Genomic DNA, 14582 nt, shown 5'->3' with positions numbered 1-14582 from the left:
CCACTGAACCCTGGACATTGCTGTATTTCATAGTTCAAACAACAGCGTGGGGGCAATTTCTTTCCTTGCCCTTGGGTCCATGATACACTTGCTACACTAATGATAAGCAGCAAAGAGGAACAGAGGGCTGCAATGGGAGGAAGCAACTTGAAGGGCTGGTGTGGGTGGGGGAAAAACAAAAAGAGGGTGCAGGTGGGGAAAGGAACACAGGGGATCAACGCAACAGAGAGGGTGTGGGTGGGGAGGAGAAGAAATGGGCGAGAGAGAAGGAGAGCATGGGTGGAGAAGCAACACAGAGGGTGGGTAGAGAGGAATAGCAACAGGCGAGAGAGGAGGCCATGGGTGGGTAAAGGAACATGTAGGGTGGGGAGAAGAAGCAACAGGTGAGAGAGATGGAGGGCACAGATGGGGACGCAACAAGGAGGGTGGGAAGGAGATTCAATGAGGGAGACAGCAATGTGAAGCGGGTGGGTTATTTAGACAAAATATCAGAAACAATATCATGTGGCCTAAATGTCATGCCAAGAATATCTAGGACAAATACTATTGTGAAGGTACTTTCCAATAGGTATGCAAAGTTTTACTATAGAGAACTCCACATACATGTACTTTGACAATCTATATATCTTCAAGGAGCGTCGATGTGGAGTTAACAATAGTAAATCTATATTGACCTATTTGCACTTACCTTCTCGATATTTTGTTCCTCGATAGTTTTGACATGGTATTCTGTCCACATGATATTTCTGCTGCAGATAGTATGTCAGTGATCGGCGGGTGGTGGAGAAGACCTCAGGCAAGAAAGCAATAAGATGAGTACATGAGGGTGACATCTAACATGGAAGAGGTGGGGAGAATCACACAGATGACAAACAGCATCAGAGAGTGCAGGGAAGAGAAGTACCCAAGGGAGAAAGCTGGAAGCAACATGCCCCCCATGTAGTGCTTAACCCAAAAGAAAAAAGTAGTGCTTGAAAAGCAAGCAATGAAAGCATAGGAGCCAGCTGATCAAAAGAGATGTCAATGCTCCTTTGGAGGGACAGACACACGATTAACAAGGTTTGCCAAGACTTAGAAGCAGGTGAATGAGAGTGGGCAGGAAAGCCACTCAATGGTAAGCAACAGGCAGGCTCCAAGCCCTTGTGTGTTGATAAGCCCACAATATACCTTGCAACCGATGGCGCATGCACTGTCTAGTAGGTATGATCTAAAAAGGAACTTGAAGCCCTCATGAACATCTATCAAATGCCATATTAAGAGCAAAGAAAGCCTAATGGCACTGTGAAATTAATAAAGCATCTTACTAACCAGCTGTGCTTTTTATATCAATCCTATATTATATGCAAGGTTTTTGACATGGCACTCTGTACATAAGGCATTGAAGCTAAGTGTGTTGCTTTACAGCAATGCACAACTATGCAACAAATCTGTATTACTTATAGGTGGAAGCACATTCTACTGACCCTGGTGAGCTGGAAAAAGGCACCTATACAATAGGGCATGTCCCACAAGGAAACAGTATTAAATCACTTCATGATCTGAATATAGTCTTTGGCTTGCCAAATACTCAGAAATGGAGATAGCCACTGTAGTCAAGAGCTTGCTTTGAAGAGCTCAGATTTCTTCATATCTCAGAAAATGCAGTGCTATTGGTGATGTAGTCTCAGGGATAGCAGCATAACTATTCAGTCTATTTATTGCAATCCTCTCAAGACAGGGCCCAATGTCTGGTGTCAAAATGATCAATATACAGAGGACTCAGATGTAGACTAGACTGAACTGTTGTCACTGTATAATAAAATGCTGAGGGATGCCTGTTTGAGGTTTACTTACTTTAAACCCATACATGGCTTTTACAGGTATTGACACAGATTACAGAGAATGAGTGTCAGCCCAAACTCAAATTTCTGGTGATGCTCAGAGGCTGAATGTGATATTGTTAGATACATGCTCATCCTTTGGTCATGCGCTCCTAAGGCCATATACTGGAAGATGATCTGGAAAGCTATTCACTCATCAAACTAGACATCTGCCATTCCCTCGGCTGCACTAGTTTTTATCACCAACATGTCAAATATCCCAGGCTTATCCAACCATAAAAGGAGGTGTTTCGATAGATCACTGGCTGTTAAAAATATATATGCTATGACAAAATGTACTTACTTCTTTCCACTGACATACTAGGGTGGCACTTTGAAATGATGATAATACCCATTGAGAAGGAAATTGTTCCTTGTCTCGAACACCTGGTTTGCAGCTTATAGTGGTGTAGATGGGTGCAATTACCTACCATTTCGTGTGGGCTTGGGTAGTACAAATTGTTTTTCTTTAAAGGAGGTGTTTCCATATCAAGGTGACTCATTATACCTCCTGTGACACCCACAATGCACCAGACCATAGGAGCCTTGTCAGAAAGCACTAACCTTGTACTCTAGATCTTATGAGACTGATGCACTCTTTCACCAGTCACCACATCCACCACTTATAAAACACGATAAGAATATTGAGGTTAATAGCAGAAAAAGGGGTAATGGAATAAGAGATAAAATATAGACAATAGATATCACCTCTCTGACTTGTCTCTCCTCTAGACACTGACATCTGCAGGTCAAAGTAGGTATCAAAAGACAAAATGAGATGTCTTAAACGTTTATCTATGTGACTGTGAGAAATTGGATTGTAGGTTGACTGGGGTGTGAACCCTGGTCAAGCAACAGCCACAATCCTTTGCAGGCTGAACTTAACCTTGGGTAGCTAGCCACAAAAAGCAGTCAGGCTAAACTTAGAGTAAGTGTGTTAAGTATGTATGCAATATACAAACATCAACATAGTAAAAACACAACAAATCAAACTCAGACCAATTTAGAAAAATAGAGAACATTTTTAATAAATTATTCGACACTGAAACCATGAAAATCCAATTAGTAGAAAGAGAGTTCTGAATTTTTAAAGTTTAAGGTTCAAAATAGCAACTCATCAGTTTTAGAAACTGGCCCCCTGGGCACCTTTAGCACCATATCCAAGGGTCCAGGAACTGAGGGAGACCTCTTGGGGATGCAATCAATCAAGCTGTGCCTAGGTGCAGCAGTTTGGCAGAGTGCACAGCAGGTCACAGCCGCAGGTAGTCCTCTGAGAGTCCTTCTACAGATTTTATAGTGAACTGAGGAGCGTGTTCGAGAGCACTCTTTTCATACCCTGGTGCCCTGCTCCTAGAAGTTGGGAGAGGTTCCCAGAAGGGTCCTCTGAAGTTTCAGGAATTTCCTGCCTTCCCTACCCGGGCACCTAGCTGGCTGCACAGACAATACAGGGTTGTTAAGCCTATTGTGTTGTGACAAAGCCCAGCCTATTCAGTTGCAAGTGGGGCTGTGTTTAGCCCCGCCCTCCATCAAGTCAGCTAATGGCCTATTCAGGCTCTGCTAATCTCCCTACTGTGTGACAGTCTGTGGTGAATTCACAAAGTCCCAACTATCAGTTACACCCAGTCATATGACCTAAAGAACGTTACAAGCACAGAGGGCTAAGGGCAGGAAAATGCCAACTTTTTAATAGTGGCATTTTCAAACTTGGGATGGTAAATCCGACTTTACTGTTAAAGAGGGTTTATCGTTACATGTTCATAGGTACCAAACATGAGATATAAACCACCTCTGGTTTAGGAATTACAACTTATTAATTTTAATAAGGAATCCCCAATATTACCCTATGGGAGGGGTAGGCCTCTCAGTAGTGAGAAAACAAATTTGGGAGTTTTTCACTACTAGCACTTGTAAAACTAAAAAGTACATGGTCTACCTTTTAATTACACAGCACCCTGCCCTATGGGCAACGTAGGACCTACCTTAGGGGTGACATATGTAATAAAAGGTGAGTTTAAGGCTTAGCAAGGGGTTTTAAATGCCAAGTCGACATGGCAGTGGGACGCTGCAATGGCAGACCAGGGACAAGTTTCAAGGTGCCACATAAGTGGGTGGCACAATAAGTGCTGCAGGCCCACTGTATTTAATTTAAATGCCCTGGGTATATGGTATACCACTCAACAAGGAACTTACATGTAATTTAAATATGACAATCAGGTATATGCCAATCAAACTGTGTTTAGAGGCTGAAATGTCTACCAGTAACCACCTCTGTGTTTTGATGAGAAAACTGAAATTAAAGCATAACATGATTTATGTACTGTGTAAATTTAGATAACCTTTCTTCTTCACTGCAAAAGTAACTAGATTCTGCTTTGTAAATAGGTGTTAGCTAAACAGTCATGGGCTCTGACAAACTGAAGTGCAGGCTTTGATCTACATTTATAGGTTCCCTCTGTGAGCTAGCCCACCTGTGATGAGGCATCTGTGATGATGGTCCCCTGTAGTTGTAGGTTTAGTAATGGTTGACCGATAAACAATTTTTCTTGTTCTACTATTGCAGCATGAATAGTAGGCTCAATGGATCGTTCTACTTCAGAGTCACTGCAACCATTGTCTAGATAGACTTTCCTGTGATGGATACATGTGCAAGCTTGCATTAGGTCCTAACGCAATCCAAGGCACCATCATTTCCAGCAGTTACATCATCATTTTTATGGTCAGAAGATGTGACCTCTTGTAAGTGGAAGTTGCTTATGAAATGTCATTACTCTTTTGTTGCTGGCATACATTTGTGCTATATGTGCATTGAGTGATGAGCCCCAAAATCTTTGTGGTTGTTGAAGAGAGAGAGAAGGGATTTTCAGGCATTGATTGTGAAGCCCAAATTGTATAAAAGTTGAATACCTTAGTAAGTGTGGACCAGGCATTGTGAACAACTTGACCCCTTTGACAGCTAATGTTCTAGTTAAAGAAACACATGAATTATGTTACGCCTCACTAGTGCTATATCCACAGCAAGCATTTTGTAAACACTTGTGGTGCTGTAATTTTTCTAAACAGTAGAACTTTGATGTGGTAACCATGCAGTCGCCCACACCTTAAAGAAAGATAATGTCTTGCAAGGTGAATATCTTCAAATGCTCTGAGAGTATATAGTAGTTCAATGCTCTCAAGTCCAAGATTGGTCACAAGATTTTGCCTTTTTTGGAGATTAAGAACCATGGAGTATGCTCCTTGTCTCCATTGATCTGTTGGCACAATTCCTATGGCCTCTTCTGTAGAAGTGCTTGCTCCTCTTCTGCTACAAGCTGAGATGATCCATGTTGATTTTATGGTGGAATAGTGCCAGATTTAAATGGATGGTGTGGAACTATAAGGAGTAGCCGTAGATGAAAGTGGAAAATACACACTGATCTAAGAATATGTCCTCCCAATAGAGAAGGTATACCCCGCAACATTCTTGTTATTTGTGCTGGATTGTCTTGGGAATGCAAGGAAGTTCATTGCTTAATTGCAGATGTGACTCTTCCTTTTGCATCTCTAGCCCTGGTAAGCCCATTGCCATGAAAGGCTACCCTGGCATACTGCTGTTGCCTACCATACAGCTGTCTTATTTCTTTCCATTTACTCCTGCCATATCTAGCTATTAGGCCCGTGGACTTTGCTATGTGCCCCTGTGTAGTAGCCTCTAATGTTAATCATTTCTCTTCCTCATTGATTTTCTTTATCAGGAGGTGAGAGCAACCTGTTATCTGCATAAGTGACTTTTTCCTAGCTGTGAGTCAGACGGCACTATGTCAGCCTTCGCTACATCCTTAAAGATATTAAAAGAACACTGCAGCACAGTCTTTACCCTGGTAAAACTTAGGTGTTCTTTTCTGGCAAAGTACTAATGTATCCGACTCTACTGATGCGCTGCTGCCCTTACAATGATGGCATGTTATTCAGAGGTGTTTTCCGGTGGAGATATTTTATCTGGGTTCAGTTCCAGGGCTGTGCCATTTTGATTGTACATTCTGTAGTCATTTAATGCATTATCCAGCTGGGTGGTTGGCCCTGTCTCTTGGTATGTGTGAAAGCTCATAGAAGGGTCGTCATAGGATTCTCAAGGTACCGGCTGTTGTGACATTGCTTGTAGTAAAGACCTGGTTTGTCTGTTTATGTGCATCTTGGCCTTTTGCAATATTGTCTTGAGAACCTGAAACAAGGTGAGGCATAACCTAGTAGGGGTTCCTTATTAAGAGAACGTAAAACCCTTACCCTCCAGGTGGCATGCTTCACACCAAGGCTATCTCCTCAATCACAGTTTTGCAAGCTTCACAATGGTGGCCCTAACCCAGTGGGAAAGCTCTTGGGACAGCTCTTAGACATTTTAAGATGGTGACCTTTAGCTAAAAAGTAGTAGCGCTATCTGTTAAAAGTACCAATTGTGTCCCTAGTAAGAAATCTTTATTCATGTCTTTCTATGGCACAGTTAAAAGTATGAGAGTGTTTATGCCTGTTCAAAACCCTAAAGTCCCATGGGCCTAACAAGGCCTACCCTTAGAGAAATCCAGAACTACATTCCACATGATGCACTGGGCACTCTTAAATGGTAGTTGGGGAAGGTTGCGATACCCATCTCCTCTAGTGCTCTTGCCATGAGGAAGTCTCATGCTAGCACACGCCACTCTACTAACAGAGACAACCCCTCAGCACCAAGAGGCCATAAAAATAGCAGACAGTGTGTGGACGCCAATGGAGTATTACTGCTGTAAAGCTACTTATTATCGTCATCCATTTATAATGTATAGGAAGAACTGCTTTGGCTTGTCAAATTAAAAATAGTCCTAAGGATATTGTACGTAGTGTGTGCTATTACCTGAATCATCTTGAGGCCCTTCAATAAGTTGTCATCCATTTCATTTGGTGCCAATGTTATCGCCCTCAAAAAGACTGAAACGTTGAGTTGACCACACCAAGATCTAAAACTGATCCTGAGGTCTCTGTAACAGGCACTTCACGTATTTAATAACATATAGTGCGTAATACATGGTGTAGGTTGACCTTAGCTGAGCTGACCCTGCTGTACATTGAGGTCTGTGCATCACCATAGTTCACTATAAATGGTAACAAGAATCGTTTAACTCACACCACCATCTTACCGACTTATTTGGAAGCTATATTCTTTGATTTCTTGCACTTGCTCAATGGATCCAAGCCAATTGCATTCATAATAATCCACATAACTTGCAGATAGAGTCTTACCAAATGCAAAGATGGTGTCCCAGCTCTCCAGGTAGCGTTTCCAGAAGGGCAGGATGGCACGGGTCCAAGTGGGCAGCAGCATGATGATGATAGAGTTCCGCATCATGCAGGCGATGGAGTCAATGAAGTTCTGCGTCTCAGGGGGGATCCGCTCCTCCAGGCAACCGAGGCGCGTCTCAAACAAGATGGCTGAGATTCCTAAAATGAAGGCGATGCATAAGAGAAGTGTGGAGGGCAGCATAGGGTACATTTGTTTTCTTCCCAAAGGACATCCTGCAGGAGCAACAAAGTGAATTTTAACTCTTGTTTCCTTGTGTATTTTTGCACCGGGGCATCTTTTCGTTGGTATGTGTGAGCTCTACTAAATAACATTCATTCATATATTTTTTCTTCATTTGTCTGCTTTTTTAATTTTCCATGCCAAAAGTATCATTATTATTAATTTGTACTTTTAAATTACAAATCCTAATTTGGGGGCTGATAATGCAGGTATATTGTTGGAATCAATCTTAATTGCTAAGCAGAAGTTTGGCTTGAGTTTAAGAGGCATTTCATAGAAGAGTTTAGGGCTCAGCACATACAATAATTTGTCCTGTTAGCATCATACAATATCATTGTGGTATGAAACTGTCTTTCATTAAAACATAAGGCACACCTTAATGTACATATTTACCACCTGCTCTGAATAATTCATAAATCTTCACAGGAAGGGGGATGAGGAGGGAGAGGTTTGATGGGCTGTTAAGGAAAGAATGATGCCTCGCAGGGTGAAGCATTCAGGGGGCATATTTATCATCATATCACACAGCGCAGCAAGTCACCTCGCATAATGCAGGAATATGCCATTTTCCCCAGCACTGGCACACAATGTGCTGTGTAGCACCAATGCAGGCACCCTTGCACCATGGTGAATGGGTGCCTATGTTGTAAGCAGGATTGTTTTTGTGCACAAAGGGACATCTTTCCAAAGAAAAACAATCCCCTGAGGCACATTCCACTTTCTACTTGGTCTTTTGTAAATAGATTAAAAAGACAATTGCAGAACCTAGGATGAAGTATCATCCAGTCGAATGTATAGGTAGGGTATGTGTCTTCTTTCTACAACTCAACTTATGACATCAGTGACGGTACAGGTGAGCTTGCTAACTACAATTCTACTGATGCAGGAGGCTCGTCCCATGAAAGTGCTGGTCAGAACGATGCTGCATATGAACAACGAGTATCTACCGATCAAATAAAGGAGATCATCCGAAAGGGACGGTCAGATGGGACCCCTGCGGAAAATGAGTTACCTTCAAGTGTTTGCACCTCATTACTGAAATCAGTGGTTTGACCCACTGTTCAATGCTTGTTTTTTTCATCGACAGTCCTTACCTCATTGAGTGACTCAGTTCTTTACCCACTCCACAAAAAGGGTGATAAGTCTTTGGTGAGTCATTGCTGCCTAATTGCTGGAGGTTGAGGCTAAATATAAAGCGTCTTTGTTTACTGTTTGGGCTCACAAAAATAGCCTTGTTCCCTGGTTGCAAGCAGAATTTAAAGTAGCAACTGGAGCCCCTGATAATGACGTGGCCTTGTCACTTTTGTTCGACCTTTACACTCAGGCAGGCACTGACCAACTCTACAGCTGCTTTATAAACTTTCAAATGGCCTTTTGTGGCATAGACCGGTGGTTCCCAACCTTTTGTCTCTCTGGACCCCGACCTTATCATTAATGGAACCTAGGGACCCCCACCGAATTGTTATTGGAATCGGCGGACCCCTCCCACTGAGTCATTACTGGAAGCCGGGGACCCCAGCCTAAACATTGTTGATGATTTGGGATGCAAAACAATCCACAACAATTATAGAAACAAGCATTCATCAAACACATACACAAATGATACCACATTTAATTTAATTTGCAAACAAATATAAATTTTTAAAAATGCAAAATTTAATTTTAATAGGAAGGTTGGAGCTTTTCTAAATTTAATTGAAGCCACGCATCATCCATATTGTATTCTCTTTGATGCACTTGCACGGCGTCCACGAATCAGTCTGAGGATACTAATTTAATTTTTAGCCTCTGATTTCAAATTTCTTGACATTTACAGTACATTTTAAAATTTTCAATTGTACATTTAGCCACTTTATTTATATACACTTTATTAAGTTGTTGATATTATTTAATTTTCTAAGTAGTTGCGACCCCCTTAAGAGGAACTAGTGTCCTAGACAGCACAGCTAAAGGCTTTGGAGAAAGTTATGCTTTCTGTTATGTGACCTTTACAATTAAGAGCTATTCAGTCTCTCCATAGTAATATGTGGATTCAGGTAAGAACAGGCGAGAACTCGATGATAACAAATAAAACTGTAAAAAGGCAAGGATTTAAAAGAGGAAGCCTGGTGATGCCCATGTTAATCTTTCTGTGGCTGTCATGGAATTGGGGATCTGTAAGAGTTGTAAGCTAGCTTGTACACAATAATATGGCTCAGTAAGCATGACTAGTCCACGGCCAGCTTGCAACGATAGCTTTTCATATCTGCAGAAGAATAGTGCACGTTTAATTGGCATTAGCAAGCCTTGCTCCCGCTCTCCGTGTATTTGTGGTTTCCCATCTGAGGAAAACCATTGAAAACGAAGCCTCAACTGTGGCGTCTGTACAAACATAAAAAGTAACATTTGTGTTCACTCGAGGAAGCAATGCTCAGAATGCCCCTTTCCTTTATAACTTTGCAAGGTTGCCTCTTGATGTCCTTAACTCTTTCATTAGCTGAAAAAGCCATTGGATTGCAGTGTCAATTTGTCTCCTTAATAAGTTATGCATAACAAAACCAAAACAAGCACTAGAAAGTAAATGTCTCAAGAATCATGGCTATTAGAATAAGTACTGGTTGGTGTGTTTGTAACACTGCTAGCTGCACCTGTTATGTCATATCATCCCACACAATAAGAGTGGCTTCTGTACCCTGAAACATTATAAATGCAGTGTTATTTTGGAGATGACCCAGTTGTTTTTTTTAGGCTTCCTAATTGAGCAGACTCTGCACTAGTCTGTTTATCAATGTATATTTAGACTCTTTTTGTCTTTTTGCACTTGCATAAGAGCAGCCTCTATGTTAGTCTTTTGACTGATTTGCACGTAGTTCTTCCATCAGTTTTATTCAGAAGCAAACCTTATGATATTCCTCTTGCAAGATTATACTTTGATTTTGATTAGGTTGGCTCCCTAATTGACCAAGTAATTACTTTTCACTTTCTGTAATGATCATAGTTTTGTATAAACCCATGAGGTTATAACCTGACTCTTTAAAGAAGAAAAAGAAAGGAAAATGCTACTTAAGCCATGGTATGCTATTTCATTATATAATCACCTAGGCACCTGGCAGCAAGAGAGGGACATAACACATTGTAATGTTTTCAGAAGTATTTTTAATGTGTCTTTCACTACAAACCAGTCACACATTAGTGTGAAGATCTGTTTGCTGTGTCAGACAGTTTCATCATGCCAGGCTGATGCAATTCTGGTACCAATGTTATAATCTTTACTGCAGAAGGAAACACAAGCACCAACCAACAACCCATGGCTCAAGTCAATTCTAAAAGCAGCTGATGCTCTGAATACTGCAGGACTAGAAGCATAAGATAATTAAAGCTCAGATGCTTCTAAGTGCTTTTTTTATTTATTTGGGATACCTACCATATAGTAAATCAAAGATTTAGCATATAGTAACTTAGTTATAAACTCCTACTCTCAAGTTCGTCTTCAAACTTTTTTATTACAGCCAATTGTTACAGTCAATGACATACAAACCAACAAGAAATAGGCGGGCTGCATTGTGTACGTTTTGATATAGGCAAATTTTGGTAAATATGGAAATACAGTCACAGGGAGAGCCTCCTGCATCAGGCGAATGGTAGTTAGCAAGCTCACCTGTACTGTCACTAACGTCAAGCTTTGAGTTGCAGAAAGAAGACACATATCCTACCCATGTATTTGACAGGATGATATTCCCTTCTAGCTTCTGCGATTTTGAGCTTAATCTTGTTTCAACTGTCCTTGTGTTGGTAAATGTCATGTCCAAGCTTGTGGTATCCACCGTTAACCTTTATTTTTTTTTAGCTGCACTGGCACCAATGTTCATAATTGTAAAGCGAGCAATTCCATGCATTGATATCCGGTGTCCTTCCTTTACCTTCAAAAGCGAATCTGTAGAGCACGTTGACCATGTCGTCCACCATCACACCAGATGGGCTTCTTCTCCTCACCTCCTGGAGCCGGATGAGCAGGTCGGTCACCACCTCGTTGATGACCCCAGTGTACTTCACAGCCTCTACTGGCTTCAGCATCCTTTTGTTGAGGACGGTGCGGAGCTGGTGCCATTGCTCGCCTTCTCTGACCCAAAAGGAAAAACAGTTTGATCCCAGCTTTCCTGATGGGGAATATCACAAGCTCCTTAGGAAAAGGAACCCACTGCATCCTGAACACAATCTATGATACACAGAGCTCTGCTCTGACTTTCTAACCTAGTATGAGTAGTGCTGTAAAACAAATGAAATACATGTGAGTGACGAGCGATGGAGAGATGAAGGCCACTGTTAGAGGGTGGTAGTGAGGGAATCGCTGGAAAAGTGGCACCTACAAGGATTGCCCGCTCAGGGCATCTCCAGTGCAATAGCCGGCCATGGACACAATCTCTTTCCAACATACAACACATCACCGAAGAGCATAACTGAGCGACTATAACATTACCACGTCTGAGATTATCAATTGACATATGGAAGAGAATAGCTCATATGCTTGATATTAAAAGAACTGATGCTGCCCTATAGTGAATGGATGCACCATATATAGAAAGTACATCCAGGAAAGCCCAAGCATAATAAATTGACCAGGCTCTGAAAACCTGTTCTCAAAAACTTGGTAATCTAAAGGAATAAGGGATTAGTCTGGACCAATCAAGGCATCTAAGAAATGAGACAGATATTCACTGCATGGGGTGTCAAACAATAGAATAGAACAGACATGTAAAAAAGGGAAAGTGAGGAACTGAAAACTAGCAGGGATGGGTTGTAGATTTTCTTTGCAGCCTTTACCCTCTCGGTATCCTAGGAAGATGGCTTCCGAAAGTACACAAGAGGTATGTGAAGTGTGTGCCGATGAGGGCCGGGTTAAATCCAACAGGGTGGAAGTAAGTGAGAGTATACAGAGAGCTGTCATTAGAACTGGTTTGTGAGAATTTTTCCCTTTACTAAAATAATAATAACATACTTTGTGATGTGTAACCTATCAATGCCTACTATGAATAGTTGATAATGTTGACTTCCACTTATTATCGATAATGTTTGTGCTAATATGATCCGACTGCTATTTTGGTGGAGCCCTTCCTTCTCCGCTGCTATCACCTATGTACCCTGATATTTTGCACTTCCCTTTATGCTGGGATTATACTTTCTTAGGTGATGCTTGTATGCATTATCACCATACAGACACCACTTTATGCTCACAAGCTTTAACAGTGGCGACGAGGATTGGCCTTTGCAGACCGTCATCTCCATGTATCCAGTCATCCCCTGCAAGCACCTCCTCTCATCTTGACGCCGCATGAGCTTCTATCCTGGGTGTACACATGGGGAAGAAGCCCCCTGATATCACTTTTACTCCTCTGACAGGAGCTGTTTTCAGGTATTGTTCCATTTAGCCTGCCTTCGGATATACATTTTGGCTGGGTGTATATGAGTGTGGGTGTTAACTAAACAATCCTTTAATTGGGTTGTTTAAACATCCATCATGGTATGCAGCAATTAGTTCCACCTGCCAACTCATCATGTTTGTCTACCTTTGCTCTTTACGATTTCTTCACAGCAGGCCAAGCCACAATTTGGATGGGCTGCCATCTTGAATTTCCCTATTGCGGCCTATGTGAAGATTGCATTCCATTGAAAAGTTGCCTTTTTATTGATGGCTCTTTGGAGGTGCTCCCACCTCTACTTGCTTATGCACCCCAACAAATACTGTCTGTGATGACTGCACGCTCTCATTATGTTTTGTCTGCCTGTGAAGATAACCAACTTCCAATTAACCTAACCAAGAAATACATCTCTACCTCGTGGTATCATTAGTATAATGTGCACATCTAGAGCAGACATTTAGGGCCTGATTCAGACTTAGACGGACCAGTTATTCTGTTACTACAGTGACGGATATCCTGTATCCCCAAATATAAATCCCATAGGAAATAATGGGATTTATATTTTGGCCGACGGTATTACTGTCACCGTTGTGACTGAGTAAACCATCTGCCAAAATCTAAATCAGTCTTTAAGTTATTTACTGGTATCAAATTTTATTTAATTTAATTTTGAACACTAATAGGACATTTATGTGTAGTTTCAATGTTTGTCTACTGTAGCATACATCACTCCTTTATTTGTGTTATTACAACAATTTACATTATCCTTGCCACTGTGCTCTCACGTATTTTGAGAGCTCCACAACTGTTTTTGCAATATAAAGGTGACCCACCTACACCCTGAATATGTCTGGTAGCAACAGAAGGAGACAAAATACATGTAGAAATGAAAGAATGGTTCACCCTACACCAATATATTCAGTGATTTATTTGACAATGTTTTGGCTGACTTTGCAAAAGAAATGCTTGAACATGATGTGGGGCTTTTATTTTAAGGAAAATAACACTGACCATGTAGGCTATTGGCACTGATGTAAGATTGAAGTATAAGCCAACTTTGCTTAAAATCTATATGGCAATTAAAAGTATCTGTGTGTTAGGTTGGAGTTATCAAAGCAGATTAGAAATCACTTGTTCTCCTGGCCAAGTTCTTGCCATTGGAGATGAAGAAACCCAGCACCAAGATAATGAAGCAATTCACTGAAGTAATCACGAGTAAACGTGGAAACTCAGAAGGGTTTCTTTATAGAATAGTTCCTAAAAGCAAAGCTATACTAGTGAAACAGAATATATTGGGGGGGGGTCCTTCATTAGTGGGTGTACCAAATTACAAAACACGATGGAGGACATGGTTTGAAGAGATAGAACTGAAATAGAATCACCTAAATTGGTTTATCCCATTGCTCTGACATGTTATGACATTGTGTAAATTTGACAGCACAGAACAATTGTATAGGAACTAACAACCATCCCTTGCTGAACAAAAATGAAATGGTCTTTTCAGTGGAGGTGGCCAATGGTTTTTCTACACTGGATCCAAAGACAGAATGTCAGCGAATCAGATTAACAACAGAGTCCTAGACATTTACCATGCTTAATATACCCTTTGTCCTGCCCTGTCATAAGAGGATGCCATTTGGTTTTGCCTGGGTCCCTTCTGTTTTCCAAAGGGCAATATTTCACATGCAAGACTTAGAAGATGCGTTAAAATAATTCAGGGTGGTATCGTGGTCTTTACAGAGAATAAGGAATCTCACAAAGAGGTTCTGAGTGAAGAGTGTTCAAGGTCTGAGAACTAAT

The 14582-nt window shown here is 41.2% G+C and overlaps 1 protein-coding gene across 1 annotated transcript in view; it reads right to left on the bottom strand.

The window, feature by feature from the left end:
- The window catches only part of LOC138286655 (sterol 26-hydroxylase, mitochondrial-like), a 168271-nt gene that overhangs the window by 45383 nt on the left and 108306 nt on the right, over nucleotides 1-14582 (bottom strand). The window contains exons 3-4 of the mRNA XM_069227119.1: nucleotides 11286-11485; nucleotides 7107-7304 (exon numbers count right to left, since the gene is read on the bottom strand). Of these exons, the coding sequence (XP_069083220.1) occupies nucleotides 7107-7304; nucleotides 11286-11485 (398 nt within the window). The remainder of the gene's footprint in view (nucleotides 1-7106; nucleotides 7305-11285; nucleotides 11486-14582) is intronic.

This window comes from Pleurodeles waltl, chromosome 3_2, assembly GCF_031143425.1.
Source record: "Pleurodeles waltl isolate 20211129_DDA chromosome 3_2, aPleWal1.hap1.20221129, whole genome shotgun sequence".
Lineage (NCBI taxonomy): Eukaryota > Metazoa > Chordata > Amphibia > Caudata > Salamandridae > Pleurodeles > Pleurodeles waltl.
This window is presented reverse-complemented; position numbering and strand designations above follow the sequence as displayed.